Raw genomic sequence first — 18285 nt, forward strand, 5'->3', positions numbered from 1 at the left:
TTTTTTTTTTTGCTTTTCTTATTCACAGCTTCCTTTATATAATATATATTTGTTGTCAATAACGCAAGATACATATTTTTGTAATTCTAGATATATAAAGTATTCGGTTTCTGAACTCTGACATTATAATATATATGCAAACAACATATAGGAATCATAGTATTACACTATTTTTTATAAACATGAAAGACACAACATGGGGGAATAGTCAAAAACATGTTGGAGGAACAAGAAAGAGTTTCAACGGTTTTCCTGCCATTGCTGAATAGCAGAACGAAGAGGAAAGTTGGGGATAAGATTGAGATTTGGAAGCCGGAGGTTTGTCATAGGGGAAGTATCATGGTCAGCCAGCCAATCCTGCAATGCAGTTGCTTCATAAGTATAACCGTCAGCTGCCACATGCGGATCACTCATAACTGCCTGTAATATCAATTGGAAAACTATGTTTTATTGGATTCAACTATATAATCTACTCAATGAAAGACCAAACAGAGCGAACCTAACCTGTAAAATGGGACAAAGGAAATAAGATGGCGGTTCGCCATCTTCGTTGGACTCTGGAGCATATGCTATTGAGGCTACAGAAGGTTTCATCGTTTCAAGTACCTTCAAAACATCTGAAGCAAGATCAGGTCGACGGCTTCGGTTTATGTCACAGCATCTTATAGCCAAGTGAGTCAACTGCGCAACTTGGTGTGGCCAGTTCCCAGCTGAAGAATCTAAGAAGGAACTCAGATTTCCACCATTTAATAGCTCGCTTTGTGCACTCTCGGCTATACCCTGAGTTGATCTCCCACTAAGTAACTGTAATACTATGATGCCAAAAGGGTATAAGTCTAAACTGTGAGATACTCTTCTTGAATTACGAAAATCAGGATCAAGGTAAGGATTCGGATTGCTTGATTCTGTCATATTGCTCGAGTTTTCAACGAGAGAGAATGCACGGCAAGATCCAAAGTCGCTAAGTTTGCAGCCAAAGTTGTCATCGAGGAGAATATTCCCCGGCTTTAAGTTGCCGTGCACTAGTTTACCAGCATGTAGAAACATTAGTGTAGAACATAGCTGAGTAGCTATATGCATCCGAGATTGCCATGACAGTGGGGGCATGTCGTTCCTGCTGTTCAAATGATCTTCAAGACTTCCATTAGGAACATATTCATAGACTAAAGCCGTTTTCTCAGGGCAGGCTCCAATGAGATTTACTAGGTTCGGATGCCTCAATTTAATCAAATCATCAACCTGAAATACAGTAGAGCATACTCTATTTCATTCTATTGCAGATCGGTAACATCTTTGATTCTAAAAATTCTACTCTCAACAGTTGCATGTTAGCCTTCAAACTGAAAGACAACAATAAAATCTAAGATGCCTAATGAATGTAAGATTTAGATTCCGTACCTCCCGTAGGAATTCATTGGAATCCTGAAAGCTATTTCGGCCGAGCACCTTTATAATCACTTCAGTGTGACGTAGGACACATTTATAGTATACACTCCCTCGAGCTCCTTCTGCTATCTTATACAATTGGTCAAAGTCTTCAGTTGCTTCCTCAATCTCTGAGAGAGAGAACTCTATAAAGGGTTGCTGCAAATGAGAGTTTGAGGTATCTTCGGATTGTTTTCTTAAAAGCTCTTTGTTTATTCTACGAGTATTTTCAAGCTCAACCTGCAGCTCATCCTTTTCTTTCTGGCAAATCTCTAACTGATCCAAAGTTGCATCATGAATCTCTGATACAGACAACTGATCAAGGTTGAATTGGTCCATATGTGTGCTTGAGGTCTCTTCTGCTTGTTTTCTCAAAAGCTCTTCAATCACTTTATGACTATTTTCAAGCTCGATTTGCAACTCATCTCGTTCTTTCAGGGAAACCTGTAACTGCTCCAAGGCTGATGATAATTCATCTTCCAATTGTTTCATCCTGCGCTCTGAGTTGGCAACTTGGCTTTCCAGTATAGAATTTTGTTCCCTAGAAACTGAAAGCTCTTCTCTCAGCCTCTTAATATTTTCAAGGCTCTCATTCTGTTTCGCAAGTGCTGTCTCATTTTCTCTCTTGCATTCATTGTACAACCTTTCTAACATTTTTGCCTACAATTCAAGGGCAGGGATAAGTAACCATACTAAATCTGAATTTGCAACTTCATAGAAGAGGGGAAAACAAAGCCTGAAATGCAGAAGACATTACTTGGCGCATAGCTCGGGTAGCATTCATTTCAGCTTTAACTCGCCTGTCGGACTCTTCAAATGCTTTCTGATTCGATGATTCAGCTTCCTTCAGTGCCTGTTCAAGTCGATCAAATAGTTGATCATTGCTACTTCCTTCCTGCCAACAAACCATGAACCATTCAAAGACATCAGCATACATCAGTTCAAATCTGAAAAACGCTTCATTCCTCAGCTTCCAGGTCAAGACTAAGCTATAAAGACAACGGAATGGCAGTGGTGATAATCAACATATGACAATAGAGAACATGAATGTAGACGTTCTTGACATGTAGCTTTTATGGAAAATGAACTTCTACTGTACTATAGTGTTATGGTATATTGGGGCATTGATAAAGAATCACAAACCTCTCCAGAGTGAAGCACATCATATAGCTCAATCTCACATTCACTCTCCTCTCTTTCCTCGGACACAGTTGAGCCAAAAATACCAGCAGCTTCAGTAGAACTTGTCAAATAACTAGAGCCAGATGGACTTGGTGCATTTGATGATTGCCCAGTTTCAAACCTGCAGTAAAGACCTCGATGTCATTACAATGGAAGCAATTGGAACTTGTAATCTCATTAGTGACAATCAGTGAGCTACCTTGTGTGGACAAGGTGCTCCCTGCAAATGAACCAAATTTGGCATGAAAATGGTGCATTTTCGTTCACATATTGTGCTTTCTCAGACATCAGCCACATTCCCCTGCAATAAAAAAGTGAAGTTCAGCTGAAGAGTGAAGAAAGAAAGTAAGATCATTCATGAACGTTTAAGGAAACTGAGAACAGTTTAATAACAAAATTATTTGTACTCTGAGAAGTGCTCATCAGCTGCTGCGCCCATCACTAGCTTCTTGATATTGTGCCGACGAATCAGTTCCACAATCCCTTTTGCAACATCATCCATCTGGATATGTAGTCTTATGGCACTGACCTACACAATATTGAAGAACTGTTTCAGAAAAAAAGAAAAAGTACAACTCTCTGATTACAGAACCTATAAATCCATAAATAATGGAAGTAAATAAGTTTCCATTAAGCAAACACGGTCTTCTGCTGAGTTCAGTAGAGCCATTAAATGAGCAGTCAGTAGAGGAAGAAGAAATAGTACCCCAGCTTGACTACAAAAAAGAAGGTATTCATCCAAGATCCGGTTCATCATTTCCTTTCCAACTTCCTCTAGACCTCTGATTTGTTGTTGATCAAAAATGATTTCAGCTAAATTCCCATCGACTCCGTACACTCCATAAGGGGAGGGAAGAAAAAGAAGGAAAAAAAAATCAGATTACATGCAGCTAAGAATCTCAAAGAACCATTAGAAATCAACAGTCCAAATTCATATACTACTAGAGAGAGAGTTGACTTACTGGATGAGATCATTTTGGAAGGCTGATGAACATGAAGAATGCAAACTTTCCGAGGCTTAAGGTTATGTAAAACCCATAACAAAGTGAGCTCACTTTCTTCAACTCCCCCCACTGCAACATATATGGTATCCTCACTACCCATGCTTCTCCTAATTACTCCCTCAATCCACCTGCGATGAAGTTGCAGACATAGGGTCAGTTACAGCCAAAGCCAAAGCCAAAGCAATTTTGTTTCTATTTATCTGGGGTAAAAGTAGTAAACCAAGGAGACCTTCAAGGCAAGTTCCTAGTCAAGACGGGGTCAATAAAACTATTTCAAACAGGAAAAGATTCCCTGCGTTAAGACCTGTTTGGGTGACTTGTCATTGCAAGCAACTAATCACCCATACCCAAATACTTCTTTAGTTTTATTAGTATTAATGTCAAAAAGGAAATGTTTGATTTCCGAACTCTTTTTTGGCTTTGATAACAAAAAAAAAAAAATAACTGGGATTTTTATAAACCCATGGTTTCAATGGTGAATGCTGGGTTCCACAAGCCAACATCATTTCTTCTTTATTCACTGGATTGGATATAGGAAGCATATTATTCCTTCTTTCTCTCTTAATGCAATCACTTTTGTTGACACTTTTTTTTGGATGATGAAAAACGGGGTCGACTTGGGTTTTGAAAAAAAAAGAAACGGGAATCGCCACCAATCCTTTTTTTATGAGGTGTGATTGGATCACCTTGAAAAGTTGTTGTTTTTAATAAACGATTTGATTTTATTAAAACAACGGTTTTGGTCCACGAAATTCAGAAAAATGGGTTCGGGAGTCGGTTACGCACGAGGAAGGATTAGCACCCTCGATACGCCCAAAATTGGTACCTAGTTGATTATTTAATGTCTTAGTGTCGAAGATTGAAAACTTTAAAGAAACTTAAAATACGATCCTTAAAAAAAACTCGTATAGCAAAGATTAAAATTCAAGAGGATATTTGGCAATTTGGTTAAACGAGAAATCGAAACCCAGCACCTTAGGGCACGTTCTTCGAATTTCCAAACGCAAAACATTGCCTCATTGTAAAATTTTTAAAAGGATATTAAGTCATTTGGTTAAACGAGAAAAACGACACCCAGCACCTTAGGGCATGTTTTCTCGAATTTCCAAATGCAAAACATTGCCTCATTGTAAAATTTTTAAAAGGATATTAAGCTATTTGGTTAAACGAGAAAAACGACACCCAGCACCTTAGGGCATGTTTTCTCGAATTTCCAAATGCAAAACATTGCCCTTTTTGAAACATTTTTCTTTTTTGAACTATGTATTTATATGCATAATGGAATAATAAATAAGATAATGAGACTAAAATAATATGAGCAAAAACAAATAATAAATAAATAAAATGAAGCAAATTCATCATATGCGTATAATGACAAATAAATAAATAAATAACTAACACATAAAAATGGACATGTGAACAAATAAACAAATGAACATTAGATAAAACAAAATAATAATAAAAAGGTAAATTGGCCCAGATTAAAAAAAAATAATAAATAAATAAAAATGCATGCGCACGTAAGAAAAAAATATATATATACATATATATACTTATAAAAACATGAAGACCTACATATATTTATGTTTTAAAGTTATAAAATAAACTCATATAGGTATATACATATATGTACGCATGTGTATATAAAAGGACAGAAGAAGAGATATTAATGTATGTGTATTTGTAAGGAAAATATATATAGATCTAAATGTATATATAAATTATAGAATATAAAATATATATATAAATGGGTACATGCGTATATATATAAAAAAGGTATGTACATATATATATATAAAGTTAAATGATATGGGTACGTAAACCATAGTAAAATAATAATAATAATAACAAAGATAACCATAATAATAATAGTTAGTTTAATAATAATAAGAGTCTTTAAAAAAATTAGATTAAACAATAAACAAAACATAGGACGAAATCGAGAGCAAAATGAAATTACAGGGTAAAAACTACAATAAAACAAACAAGAAAGACCAAAATGGAAATGTGCGTAAATGCCAGGGACCAAATGAGTAATAAAACCCTTATCAGGACACGTGTACGTTGCACAGTGCGCCAGGGGGTCGGGGACGAAATCGAAAAAACACACGAAAGTTCAGGGCTGAATTAAAAGACAATAATATTGAACAAAAGGAGTCAATTTAAAAGAAAATAAACTCAGAAGAACCAAAATCATAAATAGACCCTCAGGTATGGAAACACGCGGACCTTCATCGGGTAGAGTCAGGTCGGCTTGATCCATGTCAAAACGACGCCGTTTTGGGACTATTGAAGCCAGTCCTAAACGACGCCGTTTAAGGTGTCTATTTAAGTTTGTTTTTTTTATTTCATTATTCTTTTCTGTTTAAAACAAAAAAACTTCAAAACCTCTCCCCAGCCTCTCCTTTCCGGCCAAGGGGCCCGGCAGCAGGCCACCGCGCCATTCGGCGCCGGCGCCGCCGTAGGCGGTGGTCAGAAGGCGAAAGGTCATTTTTTTAACCCTGTCGCAAAGGTCTTTCGTAGATCGGGCCCTCCTATCCCCAAAGCCGAGAGAAAAACCCCCAAAAACTGCCATCCCCGTCCATTTTCAGTTACCCGAAGGACTCCGGCGACAACTCAGACGCGGCGTTCAGGTAAGTTTCGTTTTATTATTTTAAACCTATTAACTGTGAATGAAAAGAAAGAGCAAAAAACCAGATCTAATTGAAGAAAAAAAAGACTAAAAATATCACCTTTAAACTGATTTTTTTATTTCTTCAATATTGTTTCAAAACATCGGACCCTCTTACAAAGATTTTTTGTTGGCTTTATAGCCGATTTACATGAATTTTTTTAGTCTATTTTACTTGCTGATGTTTCTTTTCTGTCCTTGCAGGCGGGGCGCACGTGGGTGGAGATGACAGTGGCAGTTGGCGGTGGTTGCTGGCAGAGCAGGTGGGCAGAAGACCAAAGGTCAGAAGACCTTAGGAGCGGCGCCTAGGGTTCTTCTGTTTTCTGCTAGGTTTTTTTGTTTTGGGTCTAGTGGGCTATTATGATTTTGGTTATTGGGCTGGTTTTTGATTTGGGTCGTATCAGGCCCGTTGTACTTGGACTTATAGACTGTTTTTATTTCTGGTATGGTTTGGTTTATTTGGTACGGGCCCGGGAAAATTTGGGCTTCTACAGCTGCCCCTCTTTGCTCGTTGTCGTGTAACGAGAACAGGGCAAAGACTAAGAAAGACCAATTTTGCCCGGTCTCGCTGGGTCTTGACTTCTTGGTGTCTTTCTTCTTCAGGTAGCCTCCTACCAGTCCACCGTGTCTGGTTATTTTGATCCACTCCAATGCACATTAAAAAGATCTGGCTTGTAACTTCAATCTTCTTCGCAACAACCTCAGGGAGACAAGATTTATGGTTTCAGTCTACTCTACTGCACCATCAGGGAGATAAGACTTGATGTGATCTGTTCTACTGCAACTTCAGAGAGATAAGATCTGTGGTTTTAATCCTCTCCACTGCAACTTCAAGGAGATAGGATTGGCTTTTTCTGTTTGTTTAACGTCGTAGCTTCAATCTGTTGCGCTACATCGCCTGGGAAGTAAGATTCGCCGTTATGGCCTCAATCTTTTAATTGCAATGTCGGGGAAGCGTGATTCGCCGATGTAGCCTCAATCTGTTCCATTGCATTGCCTGGGAAGTAAGATCCGCTGTTGTAGCTTCAATCTTTTAATTGCAATGTCAGGGAAGTAAGATCCGCTGTTGTAGCTTCAATCTTTTGATTGCAATGTCAGGGAAGTAAGATCCGCTGTTGTAGCTTCAATCTTTTAATTGCAATATCATGGAAGTAAGATCCGCTGTTGTAGCTTCAATCTGTTCCACTGCAAAGCCTCGAAATAAGATTTGCCGTTGTGGCCTCAATCTTTTGATTGCAATGTCAGGGAAGTGAGATTTGCCGTTGTAGCTTCAATCTGTTCCGCTGCACCGCTTCGAAATAAGATTTGCCGTTGTGACCTCAATCTTTTAAATTGCAAACTATGGTTACTTCGATCTGCTTCTGTCAGCTCAGGAAAGCAAGACCAGCCATCTTCATTGATATGTTCTTTGGGGAACATGACCTATATGAACCTATTTATGCCTAGTGATTATGATAAAAATGAATCAAAATACCCTGGCTAAATGCGTATGCATGAATGCAAAATGATCTTTCAATGTTTGAGTTGTTATTGCCCCTTGCTCAATAAGTCTTTATTGCCAACGCGTCCGAATGTTATCTTGTCCGGTTGGTAATGTTCATCTCTTACTTGTTCGGATTGCCTCTACTGCAACCTTCAAAGTTCAATCCATTGTGATTTTCAGAGTTAAGCCCACCCTAATTTTGGGATTCAAAACCATCTTCCTCCTACTGTAATTTGGGAATATAAAATCTAGCTCCTTGGCCTCGCACACCATTCCCAAGGTGTCGTACCAAAAGTTTATGCAAAATTTTCTCTTCCGAGAGACCTCTTCTCATCATTCGGCGATCATTGCTTGTTTGTTTATTGAAGCTTTGTCACCAATGTGACCTTATGTCATTTTGTTCATTCCGTGTTTGGACAACAAAATTTGAAAGGATAGTCCTGACTTAAATTTTTCCTTTTAAAATTGGCGTGTTCTAAACAACAGTCCTGTTTCAGGTTCCTTCATTATTTAGAAGTTTCTAGAGTAATATGCAAAACTCCTTTTGCTTGAACATTCAGTCTATTAATTGTTATTTCAAATGTTTGAAAAAGATTATCATAATGGACAAACAAAATGTTATTGGGAACAAATCTCGAAATGAATAAGTTAATCAAGATAGCAAATTTTGCTAAGATAAAATGAGAAAATACAATTGACAAGATGGAATTTTATTAGGAGCAAAGCTTGAGATGAATACATTAATCGAGACAACAAATTTTGGCAAGGTTCAAAATATAAGATGACAACAGGTGCCCCAGATATCGTAGCACGAGCTTCCCTGCATAAGTTTTCTAAAGACCATTTAATATGTGTTTAGGGAATCTACAGTATTCTGTCGATACCCCAAGATGTCACTTATTCCTTCTTGTGATTCAGGTATAGTAAGACCACCACATGCCTCAGATCCTGATCAAAATTTGAGCTGTTCCATTCACCTCATGTTTCTTCAAAATTTGAGCCGCCTTTTCAGGTTTTCAACTCAAATCCCCTTTGGTCTCAAGGCGCCCTTTACGGGTTTTCACCTTGGCCTCTCCTCTCTTTTTTTCTTTTTTTTTTTTATTTTTTGCCCTTTACGGGTTTTCACTTTGGTCCTCCTTCTTCAAGTGAAATATTTCTTGACTGAATCTGAGTTCACAGGATTTGACAAGTTTTTACCATCCATCTCGCTCAAGATCAAAGCTCCTCCAGAAAAGGCCTTCTTTACAACATAAGGACCTTCCCAATTTGGCATCCATTTTCCTCTAAAATCTTTTTGTAGAGGAAGAATCTTTTTCAACACTAGGTCTCCCTCGTGAAATTCCCTGGGATGAACTTTTTTGTTATAGGCTCGCATTATTCGTTTTTGATACATCTGACCATGACGAATAGCTTTTAGTCTCTTTTCTTCTATCAAGTTCAACTGATCATGTCGAGATTGAACCCATTCGGCCTCATCTAACTTTAGTTCAGTTAATACCCGGAGAGAAGGGATTTCAACTTCTATGGGTAAAACTGCCTCCATCCCATAGACTAAAGAAAACGGTGTTGCCCCAGTAGAAGTCCTAACAGAGGTACGATACGCCAAGAGAGCGAAAAGTAGTTTCTCGTGCCAGTCTTTGTAGGTTTCAGTCATTTTTCCTACCATCTTCTTGATATTTTTGTTTGCTGCTTCCACGGCCCTATTCATTTTTGGGCGGTAGGGTGACGAATTATGGTGTCTGATCTTGAACTGACTACAAACTTCCGCTATTAAGTTGTTGTTCAAATTCAGCGCATTGTCAGATATGATCCTTTCTGGCATCCCGTACCGACATATAATTTCTTTTTTTAAGAATTTACTGACTGCTGACTTTGTATCATTAGCATATGAAGCAGCCTCCACCCATTTAGTGAAGTAATCAATAACCACAAAGATAAAACGATGCCCATTAGAAGCCTTTGGAGATATTGGCCCGATGACATCCATTCCCCACATGGAAAACGGCCATGGAGAAACCATAACACGAAGGGGTGAAGGTGGTGCATGCATTTTGTCACCATAAATTTGGCATTTATGACACTTTTTGGCGTAACTAATGCAATCCCCTTCCATGGTGGACCAATAGTACCCAAATCTCATAATTTGTCTGGCCATCGTGAAGCCATTGGCATGCGTTCCGCAAATACCTTCATGCACTTCTTCCAAAATTTCTTTTGCCTCGACAGCATCCACACACCTCAACAATACTTGATCTTTTCCCTTTTTATACAAAATTTCCCCATCTAGGACATAGTCGATGGCTAATCTCCTTAATGTCTTCTTATCATTTTCTGTCGCATGGTCAGGGTACTCACGACTTTTCACATATCGCAATATGTCATGGTACCAAGGGTGATAATCCTTTTCCTCTTCATTGTCAATGTTGCAACAATGGGCTGGAGCCTCATAGATGCTGATCTGGATAGGCTTCATATCTTATAATTTGTTCACTTTAAACATGGAGGCTAAAGTGGCCAAAGCATCTGCCATCTGGTTTTCATCTCGTGGGAGGTAACTAAAGGTGACATTATCAAATTCCTCAATCAACTCCATAACCAATTTTCGATAGCGGACCAACTTCGGGTCTCTTGTTTCCCATTCCCCTTTGAGTTGGTAAATTACTAATGCAGAGTCCCCGTATACCTCTAGCACATTAATTTTCCGCTCTATGGCTGCCCGGATGCCCATAATACAAGCTTCATACTCAGCCATGTTATTTGTGCAGTCAAAGTCTAGTTTGCTAGTGAAAGGATAATAATCTCCACTAGGAGACACGAGTACTGCCCCAATTCCGTTGCCTATAGCATTTGAAGCTCCGTCAAAACTCAACTTCCAAGGACCACCTTTTTGGAAATCTTTCTTTATAGTTGCAACATACATCAAATCCTCATTTGGGAAGTCGAAGTTTAATGGCTCATAATCATCCAGAGCCCTACTTGCTAGGAATTCTGCTATTGCACTCCCTTTGACCGCCTTCTGGTTCACATAGACTATGTCAAATTCAGATAGAAGAATTTGCCATCGGGCCATTCTTCCATTCAGAGCGGTTGACTCCATCAAGTATTTCAGAGGGTCCAATTTGGAGATTAACCAGGTCGTATGGTACAACATGTACTGTCTCAGTCTCCGAGTTGTCCAGATTAGGGCACAGCATAATTTCTCAATTGGTGAATATCTTGTTTCACATTCGGTGAACTTCTTACTGAGATAGTAAATTGCTCTTTCTTTTCGTCCTGATTCATCATGTTGACCAAGCACGCATCCCATGGTATTTTCAAACATTGCTAAATACAGTATGAGCAGTTTGTCTGGGCAGGGTGGAATCAGCACTGGGGCGTTGGATAAGTAATGTTTGACTTTTTCAAAAGTTTTTTGACATTCCTCATCCCATACACCTGGATTATGTTTCTTGAGGAGGCGAAATATGGGGTCGCATTTCTCAGTTAGCTGTGAGATGAACCGAGCAATATAGTTCAGCCTTCCTAGAAAACCTCGAACCTCCTTTTGAGTACGCGGCGGGGGTAATTCTTGTATTGCTCTTACTTTGTCAAGATCAATCTCAATTCCTCTCTCACTGACCACGAACCCAAGCAATTTTCCTGATCTGACCCCAAATGTGCATTTTGCTAGATTTAGCTTTAGCTAAAATTTTCTCAACCTCATAAATAATTTCTTAAGGACTTGCACATGTTCCTTTTCCGTTTTAGATTTTGCAATCATGTCATCAACATAGACTTCTAACTCCCTATGCATCATATCATGGAACAGTGTTACCATGGCTCTCTGATACGTTGCCCCTGTATTTTTTAACCCAAATGGCATCACCCTATAACAAAAGGTTCCCCATAGGGTTATGAATGTAGTTTTCTTCATATCCTCAGGATGCATCTTAATTTGGTTATATCCAGAGAAACCATCCATGAAAGAAAATAGCGAATGCCCTGCTGTGTTGTCCATCAAGGCGTCGATGTGCGGTAAGGGAAAATTGTCTTTTGGGCTAGCCTTATTTAAGTCTCTATAATCTACACACATTCGTACCTTCCCATCTTTTTTAGGGACAGGAACAATATTGGCCACCCACTCGGAGTATTTGACCACCTGCAGGAATCCAGCGTCGAATTGTTTTTGCACCTCCTCTTTTATTTTTAATACAACATCAGGCCTCATTCTTCGAAGTTTTTGCTGAACTGGTTTGCAATCTTCCTTTATAGGAAGTCGGTGAACTACGATGTCAGTGCTTAACCCCGGCATATCTTGGTATAACCATGCGAAGACATCTTTGAACTCTCGAAGCAATTCAATGAGGTCTTGTTTTACTTCTTCAGCCATGCACGTGCCAATCTTTACCACCTTTCCCTCTTCCAGGATCACTGTCTCTATCATCTCCTCATTAGGTAGAATCTGTTTCTCTTCCTGCTCTACCATCCTTAACAAGTCCGGAGATAGGTTGCAATCTATGTTATCTTCAAAATCTTGAGATTCCTCTAGACACATATCTCGTTCAAAAGGATTTTCTAAGTCTATAGTAGAGTCACTCATGTCATTGATATCTTGGGACCTGTTATAGGTATCAAAGAATGTACAGGGAATGTATGAATTTAAGGATTCTTATTTAGTATAGTCATGAATTAATGAAAGAATGATTTGGAATAAAGGCATCCTAGATAACTATTCATGCGAAAGAATGAAAAGAATTTTAACAGAATATATACTCAAAATGCGAAAATATATTTCATTGAAATCACAATGTTCAATTATAAGCCCCTTTCATTTCACAAAAAGTTTCATTTTCTCTAGGCTTAGAACAATTAGTATGCTTTGAATATTACTCTGAAAAAGCTCTAAAAACTTCAGGCATTTCTTCTGCAGTCCAATTGTTTAAAACACTCCCAGGTCCAACAAGATAGATGCCTGATGTACTTCCTTCTTCAGATTTTCCTTCAGATATGGCATTGATGTTCAAGTTTCCTAGCATTTCCTCTGTAATCTTCTTTCTTGGAGTCTTCAGTCCAGAATACATGGTTCCTCCCGATACGAAGGTCTTGGATATGTGGGGGAAAGCCATTGGTTCCCAATCAACCTCTTTTCCGTTCAAACGTGCCTTCCTCCTCTCTTGTCTTCTCTCCAACTCTTTTCTTCTTTGCTTAGCATTTGGTTTAAATCCTAAACCAAAACGGTCTTGCTTGTCCTTCAACACTGGTACCTCTATCCTTCCTTGAAGGCATCTTCCCAGTCCTCTTCCGAGCATAGCTCCTTTCCCAACTGTCATTTGTAATCCCATCTTCGTGGCTCTAGACATACTGGGCATTGGGATCCTCTTTCCCTCAATAACAGAGGTTGCATTTACGAACTCTAAGGATCGAAAGGAACATTCGATCGCCTCCTCATCTGTTCCCAAATATGGTGCATCACTGATTACCGATGCAATGATGTCTTCCTCAGCGTCTATCGTAATTAATCGGTCTTCTGTCACTAACTTCAACTTTTGGTGTAATGACGAAGGCACCGCCCCTGCTGAATGAATCCATGGTCTCCCCAGCAAGCAATTATACGAAGGCTTGATATTCATCACCAAAAAATCCACTTCGTATGTATTCGGGCCAATCAAGAGGGGTATTTCTATTCTTCCCATCACTTCCCTTTCGGTACCATCAAATGCTCTCACTATATTCTGGCACGATTTCATATGGGAACTATCCACCGGTAACCTATTTAAGGTAGATAGGGGTAAAACATTCAAGGCTGATCCATTATCAATTAGCACTCCTGCTAACGTATACTCCCCGCAGCGAGCAGTGATATGTAGTGCTTTGGTGGCTCCTCTTCCCCCCGGTGGTATTTCGTCATCATTGAAGAAAATGAAATTTTCGACACTGATATTGTTAACCAAACGGTCCAACTTATTCACTGAGATATCGCTTGCGACATAAGTTTCATTTAGCACTTTAATCAGAGCATTACGATGTATCTCTGAACTTAGAAGCAATTCAAGCATTGAGATACGAGCCGGTTGCTTATGTAATTGTTCTACCACGCTGTACTCGCTATGTTTCAAGAATTTTAGAAATTCTTTAGCCTCATTTTCAGTTACCGGCTGATTGACACGCGGCTCAATTTTGTCTGCTTTTACTTTTCCCAATTCAACCGCTAAGGCCTTTCCTTTTCCAGATTCCACCCTTGCGTTTGCCGGATCATAGCATTTTCCACTTCGTGTATAGAATCCTTCATCCTCTCCTGAAGCATTTACCAAGCTCTCTTCTCCTGGGATTGTTACATTGCAATCGTAATTCCAAGGAACCTTTCTGCTATCCTCGTAAGGAAAGGATACAGGTTTCTGGATTATGACCTTTGGCGCTATTTGTACACCAGATTCTCTGCTCATTGGTTTCGAAATGATTATCATTGGGTAATTAGCCTTTTGGGCTTTCCCCGTAGATCCTTCTTCTGTAGCATAAACCTCTCCTTCTTCTAGTCCATTAATCTCTTCATAAAATTCTAACTCTTTGCTATCCATTAAGTTTTGCACCATGGTTCTGAACTCGGTACACTTTTGGATGTCATGGCCTTCTTCTGCGTGGTACTCACAAAACTTTCTTGCTTCTTCAGGCTTTTCTATTGAATTTTGCTTGATGAGACCTCTTTTCACCATTTGTTTCCAAACCCATTCAATGGGGGTCCTTATCTCGGCTACGTTGGCTTTGACTCTCTTTCTTCCACTCTCAATTATCGTGTTCACCCCTTTGTTGTCATGATTGGGCAACGGATTCTCTGCTACGTTTGGTCCTGATGAGTCGCCAATCTTTACGATCCCTAAATTGATAAATTTTTCCACTAACTTCTTGAATGCAGTGCAGTTCTCAATCGAATGCCCCTTAGTCCCTGCGTGATACTCGCATTGGGCATTTGCGTCATACCACTTAGGGTATGGAGGTTGCATTGGTTTCAGGTAAAATAGAGATACCACATGTGCATCAAATAAGTTCTGGTACAATTCCCTATACGTCACTGGGATGGGTGTGAATTGAGGTCTCTCTACATTTGGCATTGGATTGAATTCTTGTTTCGAAAAATTTTGCTGATTAGCGGTTACTGCCCTGGCTTGTCCCACCGTGATTGATTTAGAATGGTCCCTGTTAAACGTGCTTGTATTGTTTATCTCATGCTCCTTTTCCTTGGTGCTGACCTTTTAGTACTTTCTTCTGCCTCTATCTTGCCACATCTTATGGTGTTCTCTATCATTTCTCCAGATATCACTATGTCTGAAAAACTTTTAGTGGGACTGCCCAGCATGTGATTGAGAAATGGAGCTTTTAGGGTATTGATAAAAAGCATGGTTATCTCCTTCTCTAAAAACGGTGGTTGAACTTGCGTTGCTACTTCCTTCCATCTCTGAGCATATTACCGGAAACTCTCATTAGGCTTCTTTTCCATGTTTTGCAATACAATTCGATCGGGTGCTATATCCATCACGTGTCTATACTACTTCATAAAGGCTTGCACCAAATCCTTCCGTGAATGAATGTTGGTTCGACTTAATTAGTTGTACCATCTAGCCGCTGACCCGATCAAACTGTCCTGAAAGCAATGGATCAACAATGGATCATTGTTGATGTATCCCGTCATCCTCCTACAAAACATAGTGATATGGGCTTCGGGGCAACTGCTCCCGTTGTACTTCTCAAATTCTGGCGTTTTAAATTTGGGAGGGAGCACCAGATCAGGTACCAGGCTCAATTCTTTAGCGTCCATTCCTCGATGGTAATCGACATTTTCCATGGCTTGAAACTTCTCCTCTAACCATTTACATCGATCTTCTAATTGTTTTGGAAGGTCTACTCTTGTTTTCTCTATTTTTGCTGCGTCGTCGAGATCCGAAACCACGGGATTAATAGGATTATCCCTTGGATTAGAACCCGAACCTGTTGGGAAGTTCATCGATGCTGGGGCACCAACTTGGTATTGGGATCTGATGGTGACAGGTACCCTCTGTGGGTACACCCCCGGTTGCGTTTGGACATTAGTTGGGGCGAAACCTGGAGGGTAGGCAGGGTCTTCGTGATCATCCCCAGAATTTACTGCGGGACTCTTCCTCTTATCGTGCCCGCCAGCCGTTAATAGTTTTAATTGATTCAATAATTCTCTTTGGGATGTTTCCATATCTTGCTGCAATTTGGCTAGTTTTTCTTGCATCTGAGTTTGCATCTGCTCTTGCAATTGCTCTAATTTCTCTAGTCTTTGATCCATTTCTTTGGTTCTCCGGCGAGTACCGTAATGATATCTAGTTGACAGATTTTCGTTGACTTCCAGGGTAACTGTCATTAATTAGAGCTCTTATTATTATTATTAATTTTGAAACTTTAATGCATATGATAAAAATGCGATGCAGATGAATGAATGCAAAGAAAAGGCATTGATTCTAATTCAATTTCATTAGAAAAACTTGACTAGAAAACAAATTTCTTTACATAAAGTGGATTACATGTACGGCTTTGCCTTTATGCTCAAAGCCTTAACCCTCCTAAGGATCCAAGCTAACTCTTGACCCTGACTTGACTCCGACTCATATTTCAAACTCAGTATATCAGCCTGAACCGCTAAGGTTTGCAGATGGTCAGCCACTTCCCGCACTTGAGTCACAGCTTCGCCCATAACGTAATCTCTATCTCTAATCTGACTTTGGAGATGATGGAGCTGCTCTTGGTACTGTTCATTTCGTCTTTCAAGAAATTCTACTCCTAATTTAGAATTTCGCAATGCGTCTTCAAGTTCTCCTATCCTTTCTTTCAACTCTTCAATCTTACTCAAACTTGCTTTTAGCTCGACCATAGAGTTGCGACTACGGCACAAGTGAAGCGACCTTTCTAACTCCGCTACCCGTGATACTCGGGAGTTGTTGTTGCTCCTACGGCAATTCCTTTCATCCGGTGAATCTGTTTCCAAGCGTTAGACATCTCCCGAATCTTTCCTCTATAGTTATTACCTTTATAAGAGAACTCACACTCGGCAAGCCCTTGCGTTGCTGGCACGAACTGTCTTGACCTATATTGTCTTAATACAAGCAGTGGGGCATATCCGACAGCTCCCCAAATTCCAAGCAAAGGGACCCAGTCAAAGTCCCCACATCGGTACATAATCTCGTCGGGCACCATCCAAGAAGCTCTCCATTCAACATCTTCATCTCGTAGATTTTGTAGGATCGTCATCCACCTTTCCTCTGTAATGTCATCGCGTCTTGATGTCGCTGCTAATTCCTTCAAAGGCGAATAATTTTCTAAAAAACTTGATAAGAAAACTTATCTACCTTCTAGAAATGGCTATGAAACCAAACTAACAGGAGTTGTGCACAACCAACGAATCTTCCTTCCCCCGTTCTTCGACAGGCACTCAAAGATCTGAATGTTTCGGCTAAAATTGCTGGAACGGGTGTGACCCTCCTATCGAGTTGATCAAACAAATCTGTAACGGCTTCATCTATATGCCCCAATGCTTTAGGAAAAATAACCATCCCGTACATACTCAAAGCAAAAACATCGACTTTCTTCTTCGTATCAGGGTGTGCCAAAATCTGATCTCGCAAACTTCTCCAAGGGATACATCTATTTTCTCCCTTTTGCTTGATTCGTGCAGTAACCCATTGTTCACTCATTCCAGTAATTCTTGTTAACTTCTTGGTTAAAGTCAAAACATTAGCAGCTCTACAGTAAATTTTATCCACTTGGATTCTTGGACAACGAAGCAAAGTTGTATACTCCTCCACAGTAGGCACCATGTCAACCTTCCCAAATGTGAAGCAACTATAAGCAGAATTCCAAAATTGAGCCAAAGCTCGAAATAGATGTTCATCTACATTGATGTCAAGCAAGTAGGGTAAATCACCATAATTACAGTAAAACAATTGTTTGACTTCATCATCCCACTGAGCCCAAATTTCTTTCAACTCCTGAAGGTTGTTTTGAGTCACATTGATGCTGGTGTAATCCCATAACTCTGACGCATGCCCCATTGTCAGACTATCACCTTTCTCGAGTTGCGACCTTTCTGACCATATTCGGATAACCGCATTATCTTCCACTTTGTTAAGAAATTCACTTTCCATGATTGGCTTTTCTATCTAGTGACCGAATATGAATCAACGCCTTTGTTAATGCAATGCCATGTAGACAAAATACCATGTAGTCAAAACAAAATAATAAGTCAGTACCAAAATCAAAATCTGATACAAGCAAGAAATAATAGAGCACCTATTTGGATATCTACTAGGGTTTGAAGTAGTTCTATCTAGGGTCGGTTCATAGGGTTCACTACATGTGGTTTGGTTCTAAAGTAAGGGTACCCGAACCAGCAGATTCCTCGATCTTCACCCATTATAGGCTCATATAGACCGAGTTCGGTTCAAGGGGATACATTTCCCTATGGCTGCACGGAGATGAAAATCTCACGAAGACATAGGTACGGATGTATCCCGAAAGCGATCTACTAT

General features: G+C 39.6%; 3 protein-coding genes across 4 annotated transcripts; all 3 read right to left on the reverse strand.

Moving 5' to 3' along the window:
- Window positions 1–93: 93 nt before the first annotated feature.
- Window positions 94–4034, reverse strand: LOC107952769 (U-box domain-containing protein 33). Of its 2 annotated transcripts, XM_016887939.2 has the most exons (10): window positions 3841–4034; window positions 3570–3739; window positions 3314–3444; window positions 3015–3136; window positions 2807–2908; window positions 2569–2728; window positions 2183–2320; window positions 1399–2085; window positions 505–1239; window positions 94–420 (listed from the first exon to the last, which is right to left on the reverse strand). In XM_016887939.2, exons 2-10 carry the CDS (start codon window positions 3709–3711, stop codon window positions 241–243), a joined length of 2397 nt encoding a protein of 798 aa, XP_016743428.2. In that variant the 5' UTR covers window positions 3712–3739; window positions 3841–4034; the 3' UTR covers window positions 94–240. The 2 variants fall into 2 exon arrangements, with proteins under 2 accessions (XP_016743428.2, XP_040952701.1); XM_041096767.1 differs by having other exon boundaries at window positions 3570–3852.
- On the reverse strand, window positions 3731–10238 carry LOC107927220 (uncharacterized). The gene is made up of 2 exons (XM_041096841.1): window positions 9953–10238; window positions 3731–3855 (listed from the first exon to the last, which is right to left on the reverse strand). The coding sequence occupies exons 1-2, from the start codon at window positions 10236–10238 to the stop codon at window positions 3731–3733; spliced, it is 411 nt and encodes a 136-aa protein (XP_040952775.1).
- Window positions 10239–16675: 6437 nt separating this feature from the next.
- LOC121219157 (uncharacterized) lies at window positions 16676–17901 on the reverse strand. Its single transcript, XM_041096843.1, has 2 exons — window positions 17158–17901; window positions 16676–17056 (listed from the first exon to the last, which is right to left on the reverse strand). The coding sequence occupies exons 1-2, from the start codon at window positions 17899–17901 to the stop codon at window positions 16676–16678; spliced, it is 1125 nt and encodes a 374-aa protein (XP_040952777.1).
- Window positions 17902–18285: the final 384 nt, after the last annotated feature.

The sequence above is a fragment of the Gossypium hirsutum genome, chromosome D07 (genome assembly GCF_007990345.1).
Source record: "Gossypium hirsutum isolate 1008001.06 chromosome D07, Gossypium_hirsutum_v2.1, whole genome shotgun sequence".
Taxonomy (NCBI): Eukaryota; Viridiplantae; Streptophyta; class Magnoliopsida; order Malvales; family Malvaceae; genus Gossypium; species Gossypium hirsutum.